Consider the following 27,891-nt stretch of genomic DNA (forward strand, 5'->3'; position numbering starts at 1 on the left):
CTTCTTGAATATATATGTTATATATGCTCCTTACTAACATAAAGAAGGATATAATATTCAAAGATTTGTCATCTTTGTGATAAATCATATTAACATTTTTTTTAATGATGCCTTGTTATTATAAAATATGTGGCAACAATGTGATCTTAAAAGCATTGATTAAGAATGAAATTGCACTTAGAATACTTTATAGGAAAAATGTCTGCAGTGAAACTACAGGTTTTCTTACAACTTTAATAAAGAACATATGAAAATTTTTTATCACTCCCCACATTAGATGACAGAGATTAGCTCTCCTACTGATTTTGTAGTACCAACTCAGGAAGACCAGCAGCAGATGATGAGACATAAGACACCCCTGGAAGTGTTCAAGGCCAGGCTGAATGGGGCCTTGAGCAACCTGATTTCGTGGAAGGTGTTGATGCTCATGGCAGGGGAGCTGGAACATCATAATCTTTAAGGATCCTTCCAACCCAAACTATTCTGTGATCCTATGAAGACAGATAAGGATTATCCCATATTTCTTAGGGGTAGCACTATCTTTTACAAATGTATGCCTTTACCACTTTTTAAATTTGTGACTCAGTTAGTGCTCAGTTTTTCAAGCATGTAACAGGCATAAGCAACAGGCCACATACACTTTCTTTAAATCCATATCAATCCAGAAATCAATGTGACTACTAAGGTTCTAAGTCCAGAACAAATAAAAAGTCATTATAAAAATGTATGTCCTTTAAAAACATAGTAAGACGTAGCATACATGTGAACACTTGTTCATGATCAACCTTGTCATGTTGGTGTAATGCTAAATAAAATATAGAAGTAAACCAGAGGAACTGGTCTGGTCTGACACATTCCTTTTTTTTTTTTTTTCTTTTCTTAAGACTCTGAAGATACTCATAATCTCTACTGGATTTGGATGTGTCAGTTTGACGTGGTTGCTACCAGCTATCTACTCTATCTACTCTTCCAGATAATGCTACACCGTTGCAATCATAGTAGCAAAGGTAACAATAGAAAATGTGCACATGCTTCAACTGCCTCAGTCTGTAATCCAAAAAAAATGCTTAAATTGAAAAAATTAAGGGGATTACAAACGCATTTTATTATGGAATCTGCTCACAGTAGACTCTCATTCCCTCTAGTCAGTCTTGAAGGTGCATTTAATATAAAATTTATTAAAAATAGCTGGCAGTGAACAAACCTGATGGTGACCTATTATAACATAGTATGGTTTGCCCAAAGATGTATCAATTACATGACTTCAAAAAGTCGTTATAGATTGGTCTACTCGCTCTGGCTGCTAGAATCTGATAGCTTTGACAGGAACAAGTTCTTAAACAGTCATTCATAATGCATAACAGGATTTTCAATCTGTTTATGAATAAAATTTAAGCAAAAGTACTCAATGATTTAGGTCCAGTAAACCATTTTTAGAGTGCCTGTTCCTGCTAGTAGTCTAGAAAATCAGATAATTAATTTTTCTAATGTGTTTTGCAGTATGTACGGAACACCATCTGTGTGATTTAATATGCAGAGATATTGTCAAGCTATTGACCAACCTGGATAGAAAATGCATAGGCACATACATGCAAACATTTGAAATGCCATTTTTGGCCATAGGCTTCTATTTCTATGTCCTTTTTAAAAATAACTGATGCCACAAAAATTGCTGTTCACCTTTAATGCTACCTACTTTTGATAAATTATTAAGGCAAAGTGCTTCCAGTCATAATTTCCATTAATTTCCATTAAGAAGAAGATTTAATTTAAAAAAGATTTAAGACCAAAAAAAAAGATTTTAAAAATCTTAAAAAAGACTTAAGACAGAAATTTAATTTTAATTAATTTCCATTAAGACAAAGTGCTTCCAGTCATAATTTTCCATTAATTTCCATAATTTCCATTCTTTTTGTGTATCAGAAAGATTGTGAATACAGATAATTTGGCCTGTAACTTCTCAGTCTGCTTGGAAGGCTATACCATTACTGTACTTGGGACATTCTGAAAGCATAGCGTTCACTGTGGAGGTACAGTCCATCCATGCAGCACACATGCAATTTAGCTGGTAGTCCCTAGAAGCTGATAGCTCCTAGAAATGTTGGCTTATTGCATATACCTGATTGAGTAGAACATCTGCCTTTCCACTGGATGCATCTCAGATTTCAGAGTGCCCAGAAGCCCAGATATTCTGGAAATCTGTTTCTCCATGGACACAAAAAGAAAATATCAAAAAGGGTTCTGGAGATGCATTTTCCTTCTCTCTAAACCTGTTGAGCTAAAACTACTGAATACTTTTAACAGGAAAAAATATGCTGACTATGTGGATAATATCATACAACTCTAAAGGTGTGTAAAAAATTGCTCAGCATGGAGGGACAGAACAAGCCCCTCTCACAAAACACCCTGACCACTTGTCAGTGTATAGAGGGATCATCTGCTCTTGACCATTTTTGATGTCTTCTAGTCTATCTTAGGTATTAAGCCCATTTACTGAAACTCACATTTCATCTACTAACTGGATTTTCCAAAACTGTTAATTACTCTTTCTCTGTCTTTTCAACACAATAAATAATTAAATCATTTTTACAACCTATACAAGATGCAAGATAAGGGGTTTATGTGAGAATATTCTACACCCTAATGACCAGTGCATTCCCTTTAGGTAGGCCTTGATTCAAACCTATTTTTCTCCTGAGCTAAAGCAAGTTTTAAACTTCCACCTCTTTAGAAGTGGAATCTTAATAAATGATATTTGCATGGTATTCAGAATATGCAATAGTACAATTCTTCAATGTCATTTACAGGAACATTTTCTGTTCACATACTGGACACATAGATGTATACTGAAACAATGAGAGAGCAGATGAAACTGATTCCTGTATTCACATCACCTCTATAGGGATGAGTAGGAACATGAATTTAGTACCACATAAAGCATCATTACTTTTCTCAGACACTGGTCTACCTCAGTGGTTCTGGATACTGAAAAGGAGGCCATAGAAAGGTTTTTCCTGAAAAAGAACCATGCAAATGATGTGAAGGTGTAAGAAATGCTATATAATGAGAAATTCAAAGTTCAGAATTTTGAGTTTACTGGAAGAAGACTGAAAGAGGATTTTTCTATGGCATCATACTATAAAAGAGTTAAAAATGCTAAGCATTAATGTATTTTTCCAATCTAGGCCGAACACACAATGATTAGATGATGGAGCCAAAAAACCTAGGGGTACAAACAAAACCAATTGGAAAAGCATGTTTAAGAAGTTGTTTTGTTTAAAGTACACAGCATTTTACTGCTTTCTACTATGTGCTTCTAATCTGACCGAATCCGTATCAATATCAATCCATATCATCTTCATCTATTGTCACTGGATTCCTTTGCACACTACAGAAACATCATGTACAGCTGAGAATCAGGCCCCTCACAATATTTCTGGCACAAAGCAACTTCTTACCATCAATTACACACAGGATTTGAAGTACCTTTATTGTCCAGTCTTCTTCCTATTGCTATATGGCAATGATGTGTTTCAGTAGTGAAGGATACCTCACAAGAAAACATCTGAGTACAACTATTGGCCTCAGGCCTTTTGGTCCTAACCAAAACTGATTCACAGAATAGGATGAGAATTTTCACTTGACCTCAGAAAACCTGGGAGATGCAGCTTAAGGGAAGACACAATCCTGTTTTCAAGTGCTTCCTTGTGAGATATAAAACAAGGAAACTTCAGATTTTGAGGGCAAGATGAAAGGAACGTATACTTAGTTCAGAGGTAAGGTTGTTGCCTTGCCTAATCCCCAAGTAAGGTACGTGTATCTTGGGTGAGGGCTAAAAGGCAGGATGATAAAAATACCAAGGTATTATCAGCTAGCATGTAATCATGGAGAAGACAATCCTGGATTCTGGCTTGAACAAAATCTGTTAAAACCCGCTCTAAAACTCAATTAGAATGCAATCTACTAGGTTAGCAAGTCAATTAGATTGATTCTATAATCAATTACATTAGCAATAAATCTTCATTTGAAGACAATTTAGTCATAATTATAAAATTTAGACTGTGCAAATTAATATGGTAAACAGCATACTGCTTGAAAATTTGGCCTAATGGAAGAATTAACTTGTTTAGTATGATGCTTTTTGGTTTATATATTATGTAAAATGTGTAATAATTAAAACTTAATATAAAAGGATACACAATACATTTATGATTATACATACTAATATAATGTATGCTTGGTACATTTATTAATATTAATATGTTAAATTTTAACATATTCAATATAAGAATTTAATAAACAGCAACATTTTAAAAAGCAATTGCCTTAGTAAGCTTTTACAGATATTGCTACATAATCATTGCTACAAGCTAGTAGATGCTGCTGTTTGAATTTGTAAACAATTTTTTTCTAATATTTTGGGATAGCCACTGAAAATACATAGCTTTCTGACATAATACTATGCATCAGCACTCATAGCACTACAAGAAACAGTTGTTATATTATCAAAAACTGTAATATCCATTCATATTGTTGTGCTTGGAAGTCCTTAAACTATAAATTGTTCTTGGCTTAATGGTGCTTATATGACTCATACATAGCCCATGTAACATCTCTTCCAGTACAAATACAGACATAAAAATACCCTTGGTTTCTCTGAAATCAAGAAGCAACTAAAAAAAGAAAGATAAGCACATGCTGTAAGCACATGCTGTACTTAAAAAAATATATATATCAAAGGACTACTTACTGTTCTGCAAATTATTTTTCAAATTATTATATTTTCTAGACCATGGTCCCTTCTTTAAATTCAATAATCACATGTGACGGAGGTGTTGGTCTTCTTTTCACATCAGCAACTGTCAAATTGCTCTGTCTTACAGCCAGCACTGTTTCCAGTTTTCTTAAAAATATCAACAGTAGGATCTGAGTGCTGATGACAATAGTTTAGGGTGCTCTTGGAAAAACACCCTAATGATCCTACAGGAAGTCCTGAGACAACTTGTTGTTCAATTGGTAAATCTATCTACATAGGATGGTACTCTGTTTTATTTCTCTGGAATGTATAGGAACAAGACAAGAAAAATCTTCAAATGACCCTTGATATCCAAAGCTGGTAAGCAACTCATCCCTACAAGCACTGATGAAGAAAGCATGTCAGATGGAAATCTGGCATTTCCCTAGTCAGGAACATTAGTGGAATTTATTTTATGGCATGGGTGAGAGTGACAGAAAACCATAAAACCTAAATGAAAAAGGCATTCACAGGTTCAGACAACTAAATCATGAACATAGTAAGAACTACTTAGGTCTCTTTCAACTACTGCTACTCTGATAAGAACAACTCTGAAGTAGAGAATATTGACTATGGCCTAACATCCCAAGAACCTGTATGAAAAAATCAAGAAAATGGCCAGTATTCTGACACTGGCACCAGACAGCTTCTGCAATGTAGTGAAAAGGACTGTTTCTGCTATACTGGCCTTAACTCATAGAGGATTTTAAGGGAGAAAAGAGACTGGAAGAAGGAATTAATCTTTCTAGTTTCTCCACTAGGTAGACTAGGGATGGTTGTGTAGCCCTAACACTGTAAGAAGATTGACTTTTTTGTGTGTCCATGTGTGACCATGAAAACAAACCTTCCAGTTTCCACCAGAACAGCTTTTAGAATGTCAGTTTTGAATGCCTACTCATGGCCAAACAAAGGGAAGCAGCTCAGTCTCTCAGTCAAGATGCTAACTGAGTCCAGATGCAGAATTCTCCAGCAGGCAGCTAAGCAGATGCTACTTGGGATCTCTTATCACTCTGCAGAGATTATGGGTGCTGCAGACAGATCAAGCAGTAGGATCATGGCGTATCAGCACATATAGAATTTTTCCGAAAGTGTTTTTCTTGACTAATGAAAATAAATACAAGAGATGCAAATTAATCGCCCCTTTGGAACAATGCAAATCCCCACATGAATTTGAGCTTGTAAAGGAAGTTATTTAACTTTCTAAACTAATTTTCCTTTTCATATCATAAAACAAAATCTACAAAATCCTCTTCCCCAAAAGAGAATTAGGCATGTGATTACCAGAAGAAAAAAAGACAGTTTAAGTCCCACTGAAGGAGATTTCTGTCCCAAGAATCTTCCCTACTTCTGTCAGAATCCTGGAAAAGGGGTAGTCAGCATAGTGACTGAGGGGAGTAGAGAAACAGTGGAGTGACAAATTCAGTGTCATAACCAAGGGATTCACATGTAAGAGGCAACAATGGCTAAGTACTTAACCTGGCCAATTCATTAGCAAAGTTATTTTAGGGCAGGATGAAAAAGTGGGAGACAGTGACACTGGGACGAAGACAATATTCACACTTCAGATATGTTAATTCAAGGTCAGACACATAGCACCATGGAAATGCTAGGTGATTTTTAAGTAAGCGGACTTGATTTTTGTACCTCTGAAACCCCCCCCCCCAAAAAAAAAGACAAGAGGAATCTCTTGCAGATTATTATGAGGAGCTAATTCATGAGAGCTGTGCAATGAAGACAAAGATTCCCTTGTGTCAAGTAAACACCAAAACATCTGCAAGTAACTGAAATACAGATTGCATCTATTCTGAAATAATCTGGTCTAGAAGACTGAAGTTCTTAGATCCTGTAGGTCCTAATTGCTGTGGCTAGGTTTACAGCAATCATATCAGTGAGATCTACAAAAGTATGAACGGAAGGCCCGGTAGGTAGATGAGCTTCTGAAGCCCCCACAGCCATAAACTCGTCCCAGGGAATCTACAATTTTAAAACACATTCAAATACCTGGTAATCGTATCAACTCTTACTGATGTAAAAACTCTGAAGTACATGTATTCCCTGACAATCATCAACTATTCTACATATTTCTAAATCTTTTATTCCAAGCCATAGAAAATAAAGACTGAAGTAGAGGAATTTGAAATCCCTAAGAAGCATTTGATGGTCCCTCTCCTTATACGAAGCAGTGGATGACATGAAGACCTTCCCCTTGAGTTTGACAAAAAGCAGACAGTACTTAATCAAATTACTATTTGATACAAACTTTCAGAAAGCAATGAGATGATCGTAATATTCTGTAAATGCTGTTTGAAGAGAAAGTGACCCTCTTTATTAAATCTCATGGGAATATTAAGATGATTTTAAATTATTATTTTAATGATGATTTTAAGTCATCATTGTACATTTTAATATAGGCAAAGTGTCCTTTTTGGAAAGTGATGTTAAATGATTGGAGCTTCCAATGATTCTTGAGGCCACTAAAGAAGAGGTTATGTGGAAGACAGTGTTGCAAGTGCAGGAAAAGGCTGCATGTTTTAAGACTCCAATATTCTATTCATGTTACTCTGACAGGAGCCGGAGAGCAACTATGTTATGCTGATTCCTCCAAGTAAAATATGTCAGACTGCTTTCCTCCTATGAAACAGCAGCCCTGAAATTGAGGTGCTTAATCTTGTCATCCATGGAGGAACACAATATTCAGGGAGTAACCACTAGGTATAGCAGACTGTAAATTTCAGACTGCTCAGATAATAGTCATTAGAGATATATAAAGTGTCCCATTAAGAAGTAGATTCTCCCTGTCTGTTCTTCCTTGGTGAGCAGCGGGAGTTTCCTTAGCATCAAAGAAGAGAAAGCATACTGAAGTATGCTCTCATTTTCTCAGGATACAGTTTTCTGGATGCCAATTTTATGGATCTTCACAGAATCACAGAATGGCCAAGGTTGGAAGGTACCTCTGAAGATCATCTACTCCAACCCCCCTGCCAAGCAGGATCACCAAGAGCACACTGTGCAGGATGGCATCCAGGTGGGTTTTGAATATCTCCAGAGAAGGAGACTCCACAGCCTCTCTGGGCAAACTGTGCCAGTGCTCTGTCACCCTCACAGTAAAGTGCCCCCTCATATTGAGCCAGAACCAGAACGCTTCAATTTGTGCCCGTTGTCTCTCGTCCTCTCGCTGGGCACAACTGAAAAGAGACTGGCTCCATCCTCAGATATTTATACACTTTGATGAGGTCTCCCCTCAGTCTTCTCTTTTCCAGACTAAACAGGCCCAGTTCTCTCAGCCTATCCTCATACAACAGGTGCTCCAGTCCTCTCATCATCTTGCTTTTTACAATATTCTTGTAGTGTTTGAAGTCTCTTCTTCCAGTGTTAGCAGAGTAGCTACAAACACATGAAGCCAGCAAGTGATACCATCTTGATGGCAAGGTTCACGACTGTCTGAAACTACTGAGAAATTGCTTTCAGCATAAAAGATCAGAAAAATGAGCCCTTAGCTCAGTATATGGCCTTCTTCCAATAATATAGTTTGTGTGAGTATCAGTACAGTGTACTCTTGTACTCAGAATACACTTGTCACAGAAATGGCAAAGTTTAATAGTGCCCTGGAGGGAAGACACTGCCAGAAAAATATGTAAAAACATAGAAAAAATAAAAAGAAAAACTAGTAAGGGGAACAAAAACAGCATGTGGCTAAAACTGTAAGACTCATTCTCTACTGGCTTCATTGAAGTGTAAACAAAAGTGACAGCATTGAAGACTTCAGCACAACTGACAAACATTCAAAAATGAGAAGCAGTATAAGGAAGTTTCGAAACAAAGTCAACAAAGCCAACTTCCTCCAGCAAATTTCTGTTGTGGAAAAGAACTACAGTAGCATTTCACAGTTGACACAGCAAACCTTGTAAAGAACCCAGGGGAGGTCTTGACAGGTTCTACCCAAGACAGGCTACTTACACTACTAAATAAGTGTGAACTAAGGTATCACAGGCAAGAGGTATAAAAGAAGTACACTGTAATTTATTAACAGGTTTCCACATAAAGAAATAGAAAAAGCCTGCTGAAACAATCAATCAGGAATTGGTTGTAACATTTTTTCACTAATGCCTGTTGATGGGAATTAAAGACTCAAATGATCAGGATTTCGGACATGAGAGAAAAGACAAAAAATTGTTTTTGAAAAACTTAGAAAACTTTCATCACTAAATAAATTTCATCAGTTTTGGGCTAGAATATCAAGCTATTTGGGAATTCTATCAAATAGGCAAAAAAAAAAAAAAAAAAAGGCACAAAACAGTTATTCAAAGATTCCTGAACACAGGTCCCACACGATATCTTAAGTCCTAGGCAGTAGCTATTTATATGGAGGTAAGCAGACTCCCATTCACACTGCCCCTAACATTTGGAAATATTTTTCTAATTAAATCTGTTGAAAAGATGTAATTTATGCTTATAATTGCCGTAGTAACTTTTAGTCAAGACACTTCCTCTGAAGGACTACCTAGCACCATGTCTCATGCTAGGCATTCTGCCCCGTGAAAACTGCAGTATCAAAGGAATCCACTATTCTCCCTAGAAGTAGTTAACTCACTATTTAATACACCATACATATATATATTACCACTAGATCAGGATGACACTTGTAATTAGAACTTTATTTTCAAGTACAGTTTGCAGTTTACATTGTGCTAACTGCTGTTTCACACCATGCAAGCATTCAAGCTGCCCTGAGCACAATTCACACATTTCACAAAATAAAACAAGAAAACAATTCCTTTTTTAATAAGCTATTGAAAATACAAGAGTAACATAGAAGGGGAACACACCCCCACAGTTTGGATGCAATTCTGTTTTTTAAAAATGTCTTATTTATTTTGTGTAGGTACTTGATTGCTATAACGTGGACTTCAGAATAACAACGGAACTGGCTAAGTGAACTAGATTTGGTAAGCCTTGATTCACTATCCACGTTAGTACAAAATTGTTCTCTGTGCTATAATCACCACTTCCTTGCCTAATCTATTTTTTTACTGCCAATCCCCTATCTTAAATAGACAGATGTAAGCACCAGAGTGGTTGTCTAGCTCCCTGCATGCCGTAGCTGGTGCTCCAACAAGAATGACAGATGTCCTGAGTTCTATCAGCTAAGATGCCAACTATGACCAAATGTTCCATCTAGCAAAGCATGAGCACACAGAGGATCAGGAAAGCTGATCTCAGGAGTTTGCTGGTTACACTACAACCATTCTAGCAAAATCCCAAATATTAATTACACCTTCTGGATCAACACTTCAATCTTCAGCCATTCCAACCAGCAAGAAAGCATATTTTTGCACCACAAACCTTTAAATCCTTTCTAGACTAGGAATATGCAAGTTTCTGAGATGAATCATAGGTTTCAAATATTTGATTTTGCATTTTTTGGCAGTTCTGACCTAAATCTGCCCTCTTCTTCATTCTCAGCTCTCTCATAGGACTCTCTAGAACTAAATCAACCTCTTTCCCCTATTCCAAACTTCTGTCTTCTATTCACTTAACTCTTTTCAACCTCTTCTTCCATTTTCAGTTCTTGTCTCTTTTTATCATTTCTCATGTCCTTACTGATGGCTTCAGATCCCATGCAGATGGCCACTCTGACCTCTTAGGTGAGCATCGTTTCTGTTCATTGGACCTACAAACATGATTCAGTGTTCATAGTCAACAACCAGCCATTCACTGCTTTGATGATTAGCTTTTCTCCTAGGCCTATATCCAGTATTTTGTTATTAATTCTGGGTGGAGATTGGTCTGTTCTCCCATGTGCCTGGTGACAGGACGAGGGGGAACGGGCTAAAGTTGCACCAGGAGTGTTTTAGGTTGGATATTAGGAAGAACATCTTTACTGAGAGGGTTGTGAGGCACTGGAACAGGCTGCCCAGGATAGTGGTGGAATCACCATCCCTGGAGGTCTTTAAAAGACGTTTAGATGTTGAACTTAGCGATATGGTTTAGTGGAGGACTTGTCAGTGTTAGGTCAGAGGCTGGACTCGATGATCTTGGGGTCTCTTCCAACCTAGACAATTCTGTGATTCTGTGATTCTGTGATTTATTCCTACGCAGCCTACCCAACCTTTATTCTTACCCTACCCCTTCTTACTGTGGTATTGATGTAATAGAATTAGTCCATTTACTCACATGTTGTTTGTCATTATTTGACTTTCAGATCTGGTATTAATGGTATTGATAATCAGCAGCTTCCACCCAGCACACATCACTGAAACTGCTCAGAGGATAAAAAATGAAAAGGTCTACTTAGTCTAGTAACTTCTCCCTAGAAGTGGTTAAAAGTAAATGCTTAGGAAAAGAAGAGTGTGAGAAGTACAACTAATATGTCTATGTTCATGAATGACAAATCTTCTCTGTTTCAGACCTCTCTTCCCTGCCAAAACTAAAATAATCACCTGTTTCTACCACTTTTTGTATGGCTCTTCCTATATATTAAACTTCATGAATATCTCAAGATTTTCATGTTCCAGACTTTCTTGAGCACAATGGATTATTAGTTCTCCAACCTGTGAATCTGTTCTGCAACCCAAGTATTATCTTAACTTTAAATATCTGGATCTTTCTGTTCACAATATTTCTAAAACTTGCAGGTGCTTTCTATATGATGTATCTAAGACTATCCATATATAAAAATTTAGTTTCTCATTATCGTTTTCATCTTAGGTCTCAATTGCTGTAATATGGCTTTTAAGCTCTTGACAGATGTAATTTTCTCAGCAACTATGAGACTGCTTTAAATATGAGTTTTTTAGTCCACTACTTTGAACATATTAATGCCCTTCTATCACTGCTGTCTTGGTTCCTCTCTTCCCCATCACATCAAACAAATAGATTTAATTTTTAACCTACTGACATATTAATTATCTTCTCATCTGCTACTCATCTGACTACTCAGACATTGAATACCATTTCTGTTCAGTTCATGATACTATCCCATCCATGTATTTTTTTTTCTAAGAGTCCTTCCGTACTACCTTCACATTCAAAAGGTGCCTCATTATTTTCTTTTCAAGCAGCATCTAAAGACTCATCCTATTTGAGATGCCAAAACCACAACAATATTTAAAAATCATTACTATAGAGGGACTACTGCTTATTAGAAAAGTTTTATATATCCCACAGATTTATCTGTTATTTTAACTTCTTTAAGTTAACTGGCCCCAGACTGGGACTATCCTTTTTGTTCTTCGCTTGTGCTGACATAGTGAATATCATGGTGTATCCTTCTGGATCTTCGTTAGAGGCAGTGTAATAGCAGCAATATTAGCAGATTATTGTTAGAACATAGTGTAGTTTGAAAAGCACAATTGGAGATTTGAGCCCTCTCCCTTTCCCTTTCTTAGTTAACACCTTATGAAAAACAAATGCTTTCATCCAGCTGAGCAGAGTCATTAGAGTTAACTTTTACTATAGATCTATTCTATTTATTACACATTTTTTTCTGGACACTGGCTTCCACATTGAAGTATCTGAAGACCTTGGTAACTTTTGCTTTTTAATATAAAGCACACACATCTACCTACATGAATCTACTTACATCTGCTACAAAATCTTTCATCTAATTGATGCTCCTCAGATGAGTGAGGACAATTCACATTAGCAAGACTTGAAAAACTGAACAAGTAATTCATGAGAACTATTGAACATAGGAATTTTTATGCTGTATATCTCAAATGTTAATAATCACAATTTGGGCCACTGAAAACTACAGAACTCATGAGTCATGTTGCTGTTCAAGTAACTACATACTTGCTTAAATAATAGTAACTACCACCTTCATTTTTTGGTGGGAGGTGTCTATATTCAAAAATCAGACCTAACAAATAAGAATTTACATTTTAAAATATTTTTTATTGTTTTCAAAAATAAATAAATGTTGAATTGCCATGCAATTAGCTTTTAAATTAACCTTTAAATTAAATTAGATTTACTGTATCACTTCTGCAGTGAGTCCAGTTCACCAAAAGTACCAGAACATAATGTGTTCATGAATACAAATGCAGGGTATATTAAACATCTCACATAATAGTATTTTATGACAGACTGCAGTAATGGACTACAAAATGCCCATACTCTAACTGCATTAATTACAAAGTTCTATAGAAATTATGTTTTTAGCACCAATGTATATTATCTCAACCTTTGCATGACTCTGTTCCACTTTTAAACATTATTTCTGAATCATACAAGGGAATTACCATTCTGCAATATGCATTCACGTTTAACTGCAGATCTAGTGAACTAATTTAGTAACGGCTAAATAATTATACAGCTCCAATAAAAATAAAGCAATCTGTTTATATTTCCTTTAGGAAGGAAATCCTTAGAAATTATAACACTTACCAAAACAACACCAACAATATTTCTGCTTGTGCTTTCTTTCTGTTTGTTAATCTAAAATGTAATTCTAAGTGGTTTAATGTCCAAGGCAGACATTTAAGGTTTCTCCCTTCTTTTTAAGCTGTCTAACAAAATATCCAAAATTGCCTGACCGAAACAATATTTGTTCCATCTCCTCTAATTACTCTTTTTTTTTTAACTTATTTTTTAACATAACCTTGCCTATTACTGGATCATATTCTGCTCTGCTGTAAGAAGCAAGTACAGCAACATGAACATGTGTTTTCATTAATTAATTAGTGCAAGGATAAATCTATCTCTTCAATACAATCCTGAGAAGGATGCTGAAAAAAATGGATCAAATTGCATTTCTCTGTGAAACATCATATCAAATGTCACCCATTTATTTGTGTGCACATCTTCTGTTGTTAGCCCATTGGTTAATTTAATTATGTTTTAAGTTTTATTTCTCTATTAAAATTCTACATGTTTCCAGGATTGGGTTCTTAAAATTGACTTAACTAATAGTTGCTGAAATGTACAAAGCAACTCTGGAATATCTGGAAAAATGTACTGGAGTAGTCACTTACCATAGCAAATTTTATTCCTTCAATGTACTGCCTCCAAAGAGGCCCCCATTGGGATTATCTTCCCTGCCATAAAGCAGCAGAAACCATGGAAGATGTTACATACTAAATGGAAGACTCACATCTATTCCAATGTTCTGGAAGAACATGTATAAAATTCTGTTTCTTAACTCCCTAAGCATTGTAACATTCCACAAATGGCTGAGGTAAAAGGAAACCTCAGGAGCTGGTGTAAATCTGCATGGATGATTTAGTTGAGAAAAAGTTACTTTGGTAGATAGCAACCTTTTTATCTCCTCGACACTGCCTACACAGGTCTAAGCTGTAACAGACTAGTAAAGACAATTCTGAGGATATGGACTGAAACAGACTACTAGCTGCAGAGACAGTGAACAGCTCCTGTCCAAGTATTTTATCTAATGTAATGCAGGAGGTTTTGCTTGCTTCAGAACTTTTAACTGCATTCACTGCTTCAATGAAGATGTTGTAAAGTACCTTTATATTGAAACGGTCTAACCCTTAGCCTTTTACCAAACCTGTTCAAAAAATTACCCTAAAAAAGGCTTCTGTGTAGTTAAGCAAATGATCCAGAACCTGGCCAAACCAGAACCTGCTTGAACTAGAGCAGCTGTTAAATATGGCCCATACTATTATAGTCATTAATGTGGGAGTGAAGTGAGGACATATTAAGACTGATCACCCTTAACCAAATACACAGATGACTGCGATATTGAGGGCTCCTTTTATATTCTTTAACTACATGAGGAATATTAAGTGTGGGAATATGAGAAAGGTACTACTGTGTCCCTCCAAAGAGATGTGAAACCTTTTGAGTGTCAGTAATTTGATTCTAGGAATGTAATATAACTTGTTATTTGAGTGGGCTACTCCATGAAATCTTTTTGTATCCTGTATTGTCAAGAATTAAAAAGGTCATTTCTATAAAAAAATAAAGATAGAGTTAAGAATAAGACAAGCATTTTTATAAGCTATCGAAGAAGAAACCTTAATCTATTTCCCTCCCTGCTCAAAAAAAAAAAAAAAAAAGAGAGAATCTGCCTAAGTAATGAAGACAATGGCATTATCTTTTGGTTCTTCAGTTTGCATCTACTTCACACGTAGCTTGGCCAAACATCATTGTCACCCACTGAAACCTTCTCCTTTTTTTCTGTTTTTCACAAAATGTGAATAGTTGTTCTTCAAACTGGAGCATGATTCTGTTGTCCACAGATAGGTGTCTAATGATGCTTCAGATGTACTGTGGTATCCCACTTGGCCTCCAGCAGCAGTTCCTGAGTCTCTTCTAAGTTGTGTCACATCTGACATCTTCTATAGATATTTTGGCTACCTTTGGGCATCTCAAATTGTACTAGTTGCTGGCTTGCATGGAACGGCCATGCCCTTGCCATTAAACTATTATTGTCAGGGACTGTCACTGCAAACAGTTTATAATGATATCACCCTTGCTAGGAAAATGATATAACTGCCGTGGATATACAGGAAATACAGACTTTTAAAAGATTAAAAAAAGCCAAAATGATCAAACAGAATCTCATGCTGAGCCACCAAGCTACCCAATAAAGTCTATGTAGAAACAGAGTCTACCACCTTCAATTTCTGGAGGCTTTTATAAATCCACAACTTTTTTAACTCATAGAGGCTCTACCCAGAAGTTCCATCCAGGAGAGCTCATCAAAAATTCCCTTTGCAGATTCATTACGGAAAAACTTGAAGTCACGACTGGCTCTGAAAGTACTTGCACCTAATCTGAACAGCTATAAGCAAATTCCAGCTATCCTACATCCAAGGAATGCTTATCATTGACACACAACTGCTGTTGCCATCCAAGCATGTCTTTTCTATTAATGTCCTATCAAACTCAGGTGCAGAAAAATAATCCGAGTGCTCTGGCTCTCCGGAGTTTCATCGTCTCTGAGCTCATAAGATCAAAACCAAAAGAATGCTACAATTATCTTACTAAATGTGTTCCTCAGATGTATGAAATACAGTTTCTAGGTTGGAATTTTAAGTCTCTAAAGAATTCTGATATGCAAAGTGCTATTAAGGTTTCCCTAACAGATCTCATCTGAGTTTCCTCTCCCCTCTCCCTGAACATGCTGTCACTATTGTATTGTAACTTCCAGCTGCATGCTGTGATGCTGATAAAAGGGAGCTGTGAAAAACATTACTGCACATTTCAGCTTCTGAATCAACCATCAGTGGACAAATATTAAACACCATTCTGCTACTCTGGATTGAGCCAGGACAGAAAAGTCACCTCCTTTTGTATTTGTGGACCCCATGCCTGAAGAATGAATGAAATCAACCTTTGACTCAGTCTTTACTGAACTATAAAAACGTTTTTAAGGTTTGGAAAGAGAAGCAGGGAGATCCAAGTTTTTCTGCAGTGTCTCAGTATGACTTATCTAATTACAGGGTTTAGCATCCTCTGAAGACTATTCCTCTGGCAAGACAAAAGCTAGAACATACCAGAATCAAATGACTGCATGTTTTAGTATGTAACTGCTCTTAAAACCTAACTCAAGTGGATGCAGGTGCGAACTGGTGAAGTATATATGGTTTTCCTCTGCATTTTCCAAAAGCTTAGAAACAAAAGCTAGTACTATTTTGTGTTTTTAAAAAAATACTGCAAAGGTGTATTCTTAAAAACAAACAAACAAATGAATTACCTGGCAAGGCTTCTTCATTTTAATTGCTATAACATGGTATCTGTAGCAGCAGAGTTCACAGGTCCACGACCCTCTTTCACTTATCCACTTTAACAGGCAAAGTTGATGTGTGTACCGTACCGACCCATCGCAGCGGCAAGGATTTAACAGCTCGCCCTGAAAAGGCAACACAAAAGCATTAATTTTTAAGAAATATTTTATGTGTATGTATATTCAATACCAAAACATTTGCAGGTCTGTAAGTGCAAACTGGAATCGACTGCAATCCATGAAATACTGAACATGTATTTTTGGCTATAATAATGCTCAAAAACTAAACTGCCTCAGAAGAGATGTAAGGGCTCCTAGTGATAGAAAGCCAGGTAACTCTCTATGCAGGCATGTGCACGGACGTGAGGAAAAGCAGAAGATCACCGCGCAGCACCCAGGAGCAGCAGCAGCCCTTTCAGGCACCTCAGACGGCAGCGAGCGCGGTCTGAGGCGTTCCTCCAGCAGCCACAGCGCTCACTGGGAAAGCAGTGCATGTCGGCACGGCGAGCTGCGCTCCTCCAGCGGGGCTTCACGCCGTGCAGCCAGCCTGACAGCCCGACAGCACCCAGCACCGGGCAGCCGGGCGCTTCCCCCGATGGCCCCCGTGCTCCTTCCTCGCCCCGCGGGGCGGTGCGGCGGCGCCGAGCCCTGTCCCTGGTGCTGACCGCCCTCCCGCCCGCCGCCTCACGCCTCACCTGCTCGGGGCCCTGGAAGCAGATCTTGCAGATGGGGCCGGCCCCGCCGGGCTGGCTGCCGCTGCCGCTCTCGCTGCTGCACACCGAGCGGGTCTCGGGCTTGTCGCCCTCGGCGCCGCCGGGGCTGTCCGGCTCGGACGGGGGCTCGCCGCTCGCCTCCCCGCTCCCAGCCCCAGCCCCAGCCCCGGCCCCGGCTGCGGGCGGCGGCTCCTGCGGGGCGCCGTGCCCGCGGGGCGGCTCGGCGGGGCGGGGGGCGCCGCTGCCCGCCGGGCGGCTCATGGGGGCGAGAGGAGGAGGCAGGGAGAGCGGCGAGGCCGCCAAGGTGACCCCCTGGCGCCGGCGGGGGCGGGCGTGCAAGGGGCGGGCGTGAGTGTGCACGGGCGTGCAAGGCAGCGCGGGGCGGCGGGGCTGCAGGAGCCGCTCCGCCGCCGCCAACCGCCGCCAACCGCCGCCCCCCAGCGCCCGCAGACCGTTACCGGGGGGGCCGAGCCAACCGCCGCAACCGCCGCAACCGCCGCGGCGCCGCCCCCGCCCGCCGCCCTCAGCACCAGCCGCCCCCCCAGCCCCTCATGGCCGCCCCCCCCCCCATGCTCTCCCCGCCGCCCTGTGGCGAGCTGGCCGCCCCCCGCGGTCGCCCTCGTGTCGCGGGACGAGCCCGTGGCCAGCGGCTGGGCTGGGCAGAGCTGGGGAGCGCTCAACAGTTGGCGGCGGGGTGCGCCTCATCCTCCCTGGCTGCCTGTTTTTTTTTTGTTTTTTTTTTTTCCTTAACTCTTTCCCAAATTCATTACATCACCTCCTCGTTTCCAAAATTAAAGCTGCTAAAAGTGTCGCGATCAAATATCTCATAAAAAAAAAAAAAAAGAAAAAAGGGGTTTGGGGGGGGGAGAGGGAAACAACAACCACACTGGGTAGAAATTCTTCCAACTTCAGCTGTGTGTGTGGGGGGGGGGGGGGTTGCTGAGGGAAAGCATGTGTGAATTTCCACAGCAAACCTAACACCAGCGAACGAGCATGTCAACTCGTCGGGAAAAGCAGCAGCTGGCTGCGTGGGGAAAGAAAAACCCCGCCGAAGACAATTGTGGAGCCATGTGCTCTCCTGCAGCCGCATCGGGGCTCCACGGGTGGAGAGCTCACCGGGCCTCACAGCCCTCGCTGGCTGCTCCGGATTTACTGCGCAGCCCTAGGGTTTTGCCAGCAGCGGGTTTCTTGGTGTGGATGTTTCATTAGGAGGCCGAAGCTGTGCTCTGAGCCAGAATGGCACTCCTCCTCGCTCGGTGATGGTCAGACCTTCTGGAGAGGCTTGCTGCGTATTCACCAGCCGCTGGTCCAGCCCTCTGGCCCGGCTGGGGACCAGCTCGGGCAAAATGTGGTCTGCAGGGACCATGCGGTTGCATGTTGCGGGTGAGTGGGATGCAAACTGACTGGGGCCGGCCACAGCTAAAGCCCTCTCAGTCCTCCTACAGACTGCGTCTGTGATGGAGGCTGTGTGATTGACACGGATGCCAAAGAACAAGACACCTGTTTACAGCTTTGCTCTAAAAAAAGACACATATGCAGAGGCTGCCTTTGTGAAAAAAAAAAAAAAAAAAAAAAAAAAAAAAAACAGGTATCATTATAGCTTTTCTTGTCATCCACTCATTCCTATCCTCATGAAAATGGTTGTTCTGACGGCTCTGTATTAGCTAAGCCAATGCTGGCCATTTCGCTTGGGCTAGGGCAAGGTACCCCAGCCCTTAAGTTGCTTTTGTTCCAAGGTGGTTGTTAAGTAGGTAAGTAACATGGCTTTGTCCAGATCTGGTGACGTAAAAGGAAAATATTGCATTGATGGTGACATTTTGATGAACTGCGGACGCTGTGGAGGTAGGAACTTCTACATTTAATTTTCTCACAGCCAAGTCATACCTGAGGAGGTTGCCAGAGAAACTAAAGGGTGATGGAGACAGTGTTAAACAAATTGGTTAATTCTGAAGAAAGAAGGGGCAATCACAAACAGTGAAGAAACAGGAAATCTCAGAACAAACAGATGAGTCCAGAGTGCTCAGTAAAAGAGAAGCAGGAGGAAAAGACAGGGAAACTAAGGTAATGAGAAATGAATGCTAAAAAGTTACTCATCGGCATGAGAGAAAAATAGCATGCCCTTGCTATTTGTTATATGCGGTGTTTTATACCATTTTTTTCCCTTTGTGTCATGACAAATTCAGTAAATAAAACAGCTTTTGAAAAGGATGTAAAGAGAAGATAAAAATGTCAGCGCAGAAATGGAATGACTTCTTAATGTCAGAATAAGAAAGAAAGATCTGGCTATAGAGAATAATACACTGTGTTAAGAAGGTCAATCTTTCCTACTTAATCTTGCCCAAAATATGTGTGCAAAGTGACTCTTAAAGTAAAAGGATAAACATCCAATATGAATTGGAAGAACAATTCTTTCACATATATGTAATTAATTTGGAGAGTTGATGGTGAGTAGGTATTTCATAGATGTGAGCTGTAATACATCACCTGCCTTTTTTGCCTGCCTTTCAACAGCTACTGTTACACCAGCTAAAATAAAATTGCAGAGGCTATTGATCCCCATGTTTCAGAGTATATTAGCATTATTTAGCATGCCAGGGGTGGGAGGAGATGCCAACAAAAGAGCAGAAGGGGTGAAGAACATTATATAACACATCCTCCAACCAAAGTAACATTCAGCCTTCTGCTGAGTGAGAGATGGGGACAAGAGCCAAAAACAACGCTTGAAACAGAAAGAAGAAAAATTCAAGCAGAAAAGGGTGTTCAGCTCCATAACAGCAGTAGTGTAGGTGGTTGGGAGAAGGAGGAAAAGAAGCTGAAAACAGGAAGAACTAATTTGTGATTAAGACAGTGAACTGCATCTCACGGGGTTTATGCGCAAGCACAGCTTTGCCACACGCTCCTTGAGCAGCCTGGAGCAAGTGACCTCAGGTGCGCACCGCTGGCAGCCCGCAGCATGCCCTGCCTGCTGGGCACCTCTCGTGGGGGCAGCAGGACGCCTCCGCTGGCACCAGATCCCTGCGTGTCGGCATGTCGCCCTTGGTCTCTCGCTGTCCTGTTCTGCGCACATGACCGAAGCAGTGCCTGTGCCCTCTGAGCTCGTTCCCGCCTCTTCCATTACAACTTGTGATATTTTACTGGCAGAATCGGGCTGCGTTTGTACAGTCTTGATCTTGGCCGAAGCATCCAAGAGTTATAGCAACACAAATAATAAGGAACAATGACAGGGTTAAAAATAATGGCGAAGCAGTAAGACCGGGGGACAGTGAAATTAACTGCTTTTTCAGCAGGCAATGGAAAAGGCAGAAATACAGTCCCCAAGGGAATGAAAGTTGTCTCTTCTCTCTCTTGGTTGCACAGGAATAATGGATACAGGTAACAAACTACTTGAAGATATTATATAGGAAGCACTGTGCTACTGCACAATTAGAAACCAACTCCTGTTTTTCCTTTTTCTCAAAAAATCCCTGATACATCAGCCTGTACTGTAAATACAGTAACAGAACAGCTCTTTTATGGGTTTGTTCCATTTTGCTACTTCCTGCATCTCTAAAGGAAACAATACAATATAGTTTTGAAATATTAACAAAGGAGTAAAGAGAGCAATTGCCGGTATATTAGATGTGAAACAAAATACCGACAAGATAGGAAATTAAATCTATTTAAATACTAATGCAGAACCATTACGATACCATTTACTAAATAGCACTGTTTCAGAGTAAAGTTCTCCACAGGTGTTGGACATCACCTGTAACAAAAATGAAGCATTTTGACTGTAAGCAAATGCTTCAGTTTAATTTGAAATGTGCTTTACATGTTTCAATCAAGATATAATGTGCTTCTGAGTAATATTCCCATCTGTTAAACTTCCATGGTCCGCTTTACAACACTAAAATATCTGTGCAGATGGTTAATAGCAATGCTAGTGACTGTGTATTATTTGATTGTTCGCTGAATGTGACTGATTTTTGTTATGAACACACGCTCTTCCCACAGTTGAAGCTTCTACTGGTTCTGTCAAGCAATTAAAATCTCATGTGTACAGAAACCTATTGTCTCATGAAAATCTTTGTTTTTACATTGCTCTCTTGCTTTTTTGGAACCATGTACTCAGGTTCCTGTCCAACCCAGCATTGCTCCACATGGATAGATCTCCAAATACCAAAGCTTCCAGGTGGAGCAAATACTCATGCTGCTTCCTCAAACTTCCACAGGAATTTCCCGTTGGCGTCAGGGCCCTGAGCATATCCCTGCTGTGGGAGGGATGGCTCCTGTGGCTCAGGGACCTGCGGGCTGTCGTCTTCCTTCCTTTGGTGGCTGAGGACAGGGCACCTGCAGGTCTCACCATGGGGGAACCACAGCAGGACCAGCCCCGGCTGTGGGAGCTGCTCTCGAGCTGAACCTCTGCCCTTCGTCCCCCACCTGACTCAGAGCTCCCTGCCTTCTGAGGACACTCATCTACTAATTGTTTTTATGGTGTGGCTGATGATACCGAAGTTTCAATTTTTTATTTTGGTGTAACTTTTCCTCTTGGAGTAGTCTTATACCATACATAATTACTATGTTTTATTTATTGAATTCCTGCCTTATTTGCCAGCATGCTGTTTTTCTTCAGAGCCACTAATTTATTTTTAAAACAGTTGGTAGCATTTATGATTAGTTTTTTTCCATCATGAAATACAGTTTCCTGTGAAATACAGTTTCCTTTTTGATCGTTAACTGTTTGGAAGTTGTTGTTGTTGCTTTTAATCTTTATTTTATTTTTTAAATGTTGTTGTATCATTTGTCAAGACAGAAGGCTTAACATGGCTTCCAGAATGAGGTAATCATTGTTTAGAAATAAAATTAGATCCTTGGTTTATTTTGGAAATGATCAGCTGTCATAGATTCATGGATTCTAGAGACGGCATCACTGAGTTCAGTTTATTGAAGCAGAAATGACAGAATGTCAATTAGCTTTTCCATTACGTGTCATATGAACAAAAGCGAGGCCAAAGTGAATTTATTTTTATATCAGCTGTACAGGTCACTTTTTATCTGTTTACAAGTAAAAGAAAAATAAACTTGTGTGTGTGTGTGTGTAAGCATTTTCCTTGGATTTGCTTGTCTATAAGCATCAGAATGTCTGTAATGTGTAGTACAGGCAACCTCGACTCTTGAAAAGCAGTGGAGACAACAAAAATAATGTCTCAGCTCCCAAAATTAACACGTTGGTTTTTAGTCCATTCTGTACACTGCTGGTGTATGTCTGGTAACTTAAAAAGCTGCAGACTGTCCAACACTTGTAGTAAGGCAGTGAAATTTGGCTTCTGCCACTGAACCTCCTTCTGGGACACCACCATGATCTGGGACCCGAAGTGGTGGGCATCTCAGTTCACAGAAGGCAGGAGACAGAACTTGCCCTAGGCAAGAAGGAAACACAACAGCAAGTTTGTGAGGGGCAAGGTGGAGCAAGACACACTTACATCATGGTGTCAGAACTGACATCAGATACTTACTTAGTAAGCACAGAGATAATTCTTCACAATCCAAACCACAGGAGGCAGCTACGTATTTACTTTGCTGAAATCTTTTTGTTATATTTGTAGCAGAAGAAAAAGGACATGCATCCAGATTTGAGGTGCTCATTCCTGGCCAAGGAAGCATTGGTCTGGTTGTTCCACATACCGTAGGCAGTTCTCGACTGCTTCATCTCTCAGGGCTCAGACTCATTCTGGAAGAAAAAATACAAGCCCCTGCAATTTGGACTAAAGACCAGGCCTTCTCCCCGTGATGTAAAGCAGTTGTAAACCTCTCTGTGTGGTCTGAGTCACAGAAGGTGTCCTAGCTATGATGAGTCAGTGCAGCTTGCAGGATTACCCAATCTGGTAAGTGTTTTCTCAGAAACTGCATGGCAAAAATGCAGACTGCCAGGTTTGCCTCTGCCGCACTGAGAGTTTCTCATCTCTACTGAAAGTGACCTGTGGAAGTTGTCAGTTATCTGCTACATATCTGCTGAAAAAAGAGACTAGTTCCCGGAGATACGGAACTTTGCCTCCTAGGGGTGCCAAGACATTAATGTCAGCTGGTAGAAGAACTGGAGACAGAATTTGTAATTTCAAGGTTTCAGTTTGAGTGTGGTTTACTGAGAAATAATCTTTTGTACTCTCTATCATGCCACCCACCAGCCCTCTCAAAAATAATAAAAAAAGACTATTTCATGAAATTGTCTGTATGTACCAGGAGACAAAATTCTGCTTCTTGTGATAAATTTGTAAGAAAATATACAGCAGTCAACACGGGCCATGCTGGATTAGATTAGGAAGGTGTTACATCACTGAAGAGGGTCTTCTAGTCCTTATAAAATCCACTGCACTTGCCAGCTAATTTATCTTGGTTCAGGCAGTTACATAAACCAGAAGAAGTGACATCTTTTATGCTTCTTAAAGTGGAAACAGTAAACACTCCGCTCCTGCTGATCCCACAGTCTTGCCAGATGACTACCCTATCGAAATGAGATGTTAGATAAATCTGTTTAATTAATTAATTTATTTATTTATTCTTTGTTTTCTTCCTCTGAAGACACTTGCAAAAAATGTGAGGTAATAAAGGGGCATATCATCTGGTATGGAAAGAGAAAGGGAATGGTTATTTTTGGTGGAAGGTGCCAAGTCTTTAATCAAGGTCTGTGGCCTGAAATCTATTGGAAAAGAAATGTAGGATTTCGTGTGCATCAGTGATCAGTCCTGGAAGTGAGTGTTGAGCAGGGGTTTATGCACAGAAATAAAGGATAATTTTGAGGAAGGATTCTTTATTTATGGCACTGTGATACTTTGCAAGAAAGGTAGGACAGGGCAAGGACAGAAAATGGAATCATGAAGGTGCCTATTGATGGTGGTAATGCAGGTCTGGAAATTTTACAAACGCAAAGAGAGAATTCCTCTCTAGAGACTGTATGTAATAATGATCCACCTGCTGCAAGGCTTTGGTGCATCCTCTAATATTGAACTCTCCTGATTGTGGTTATTCTCAGGGCTGGATCAGAGAAGCAGCAGCCCATTGCTCAGAGGGACCACGTGGATTGTGTGCAGAAGTATAATTGCCTAGATCCATTTATCTAACTTGCAAGTTATCATTTTTCAATTTGGAAATCACTGTCAACAAATCAGCTATCCCCCTCTGCTTCCTGCTGCATGAGTTCAAACTACCATTACATTCCTCTGAGACACAGCTTGCAGATAGGCCACAGGACCTATAAGAAGCCTGTACCCTTCCGGGGCAGTAACTGGAGATCCATCAGCATGCCCAAGCACATTTGAAAGGGCACCAAACACCTATGTGCTTGCAGCTAATTAAACCCTAAGTCAATCATCTCTAGAGAAATAGAAGTGAAGCAAAGTCAGACTGCACGTAAATGCTTCTCAGATTATTTATTTAGCCTCCTTGAGAACTGAAGCATTGCCACTCCCACTTCTCTTTGGCCGAGTTCCCTTTCTCTCTGTCACTTAGTGTTCTGTGGTGCTGATGGTAGATAAAGAGATACGTGGACAATGCTAAACTGGATGAACAAATCCTGGATAAAACTTTAAAACATTCTTAGATTAAGCCTATTGCTAATAACGAACCTTCTGTTAGTGAATTTGACCCTTATTCTCCTGGTAACAAGCACTCATCTCTGGAACAAGTGAATGAAACAGCAAGCAATTACCTTCTTCTGTACATTTGATTACTAATTTCTTACTAGAACAATAAAAAACTAGTCACTTTTCTCCCAGTCCTCATATTATAATTTCAATTCTGCTGCCACAGCCTGTCTGGCTTCTTCTTTGTGTATTTGATGTGCAGCTGTGGTAGGAAGCCACAAATAGCAGCACAGCATCTTCAAGAGCTGTGCTGCCAAGGGTAAAAGGACCCTGCAGGGCAGCTGTTTTCAGGGAGCCATCCTAAGTGTTTGGAAAGTAGCAAATCATGTTGCAATGAGAAAGCTACAGAATCAACTAGAAAACTGTTCTTTTTCCAACTTTTCCTATTCCGGGAAAAGAAAGGAGCTTTCTCACTGGTTTTAAAGGCAGCCATACACTGCTCTAGCTATGTATGTATGTATGTATGTATGTAGGCACAAGGCAGTGTGGAAGTATTATACCATATACTGCTGTTTATTTTTATACCTGCTGTAATAGATGGGGGATAGTTACATAGCAAGCGATCTGCTGGATGCCTTAGCATTAACTACACGTTTGCAGTGGAGATGGACATGTGGCATTTGTTTAACTGAGGTACATTACACTCTCAGAGGAAGGGAGGCATCCTTGAGGTGTACATACTTAAAACTAATTACCATCCCTTATTGAATTAGAGTGCTTAGATATGTGTGGGTGGCTGTGTCTGGCCTCAGGTAAAATAGGGCAGCCTTTATAAAGCTTACATGACTGGCTCTGAGCCTTTCATATGCTGCATGTTCCAGAGCCTCCTGTCTCTTTGCAGCCAAAATGCTTGACACAAAGTTCTTCTGGAAAGATAAGCCTGCGTGTTTAATTAAAAATTGAAGAAAGATGTTTGAATATGCAACTTAAATTTCACCCCTTTATCTGTTTTCTTCTCATAGATGCTACTCCTGACAGCACTGCCTCCTTTGAAATTGATCTGCCCTTTTTTATTTGTAATGAGCATTCCCAGCTCTCTCAGTAATATTGAAATGAATCTTTCAGAGAGTGCAGTGAGATGGATGATTTTATTTTTATTTTTTAGTACATTGTAATACTCAATAATTTTTATCTTTTTATGCCTGGGTCATGTTCACCTGAATAACAGGGAAAATGAGTTTTAGCATCTTTAAAAAAAATGTCACCTTGGGATGTGTACCCAATTTGCAATAATTGACAGTTAGAACAGCTGATACAGATGTGAGAAGTTACCTGCTAACCTTAATTAGTACTTTTAAGCTCCAGATCTTGGAAACTATGTTATATGCTTGGAAACTATGTTATAGCTAACTGATCCTCCTGTCTGTATGTGCCTTATCTCCCCATGTCCTTATACATCCACCTGTAACTTTGATATCAAATGAAAAATACTGTACATACACTCCTTTATGATCACACACCTTTAGTGACTTTTTAATCAAAATTGATATTGGATTCTGAAAAAATGTTATGAAAAATAAAGCATAGAAATCTGTAAGGAATTCCAGGGCAAGGATACAAACAGAAGCATATGGTATCTTCAAATACTCATAGGAATGTGGGTTTCAACAAGCTGGGAAGGGTCAGGAGTCTAAACGCTGAGATGTCCCCCCTCTGGCACTGGCCTTTAATTATCTTTCCAGGAAAGAATACACCAATTATTTCCATATTTGGCCAAGCCTGTCTGAACATACAAAATGTATGTTCAAATGATAGTCATGTAGGTGATCTGTTTGTGCCCTAAAGCACTAGGTTTGCTTTCTCCTAGGCCACTCTTAATAGGAGTTTGCTCTTCTTTTGTTCTCTACCACACTCCTTTAATATCATCTTTATACTTAGGAGAAAAGTCAATCCATAAAATGAGATTCCTTTAGCTAAGTGCTTCCCCATGTTATCTATTTATTTATTTAAACTATTTAAAACATATATTTTTTTTTTGTATTTAAACCATCTATTTATTTATTTAGACATTTAATTTTCATAAATACACTGACTTCATGATAGGACATACAAAATTCTAGTGACAGAGTTTAATTACTGCACTTTTTTTCTCAAGGGATCTTCACTATAAGCTGTATCACTACTATTACTGCCTTAACTAATAGCTAGTAGGGTTTCTGTAGCAGGATAACAGCCTGCGGCTGTAACACAGAGAAAAGTGCGGTACTAAATACTGCTATCTAAATATACTATATGCAGCAAATAGCAGTATCCAGCAGTAGTGAGTATTTGCATGAAGATGTTGACATTAATCTCAAGTACCAGTTCATTTCTCTGAACTTGAACTTATTGTATTTGCACCTATATGGAAAAACAAATCAGGTCAGGAAACAGCATGTTGTTTAAATAATCCTTCCAAGCTGAGGAATTTCTGGAGGTGGCCAGCTGGAGAGAAGATTGTTCAAACCAATGAATTAGAGGTGGTCTCAGCCATCTTGGCAGTCTTCACTTTAGATACTTTTACACTTACTGTCAAAATAGACTTTTGTGAAGACATTTTCATTTGTCTGAGGGAAAACAAATCACAAATCTCACTTTGACCTCAATAATACTTTCAAACTGTTAACAGGGACATGGACAATGTTCAAGGATATGCTGTACTTAACATCTTGTTGACTGCAGCATACCCTGTCAAGCCTAATAGCCAAATATCTGCATATATCTGCTCATTTATCAGGAGGGGCTTTACAATAAGAACTTAATGGAATAAAAGATTTTCCCTCCTACATCTAATATGCCTTTCTTGTTAATTGAAACAGTTCTTTCACAGTCCTTTGCCTGTGACTTCACAATTCATTTTTATACAAATGAATGGGGTCTTTGCTGTATAACCTGTAGAGCGTGGCCACACAAATACAGATGATACAGCTGCTGAAATTACTGGAAATTTAAAAATTAAACTTTTATGGCCATTAGAGCTGTTCCTTAAGGGTTTTGTTTGTTTGTTTATTCGATTTAGCTAATAGAGTTACAGGATTTGTGATTTGCGTATTTGTATCTTACAATGTCTTCTGAGATCTACCATGTACCATG

The 27,891-nt window shown here is 39.5% G+C and overlaps 1 protein-coding gene across 1 annotated transcript in view; it reads right to left on the bottom strand.

The window, feature by feature from the left end:
* The window catches only part of MARCHF11 (membrane associated ring-CH-type finger 11), a gene marked incomplete at both ends in the record, with an annotated part of 29,954 nt that extends 12,493 nt beyond the window's left edge, over positions 1 to 17,461 (bottom strand). Inside the window, 2 exons of the mRNA XM_084281635.1 lie at positions 16,458 to 16,613; positions 17,183 to 17,461. Coding sequence (XP_084137761.1) covers positions 16,458 to 16,613; positions 17,183 to 17,461 — 435 coding nt within the window. The remainder of the gene's footprint in view (positions 1 to 16,457; positions 16,614 to 17,182) is intronic.
* Between the last annotated feature and the right edge of the window lie 10,430 nt (positions 17,462 to 27,891).

This window comes from Netta rufina, assembly GCF_964035555.1.
Source record: "Netta rufina genome assembly, chromosome: 2".
NCBI classification, from domain to species: Eukaryota; Metazoa; Chordata; class Aves; order Anseriformes; family Anatidae; genus Netta; species Netta rufina.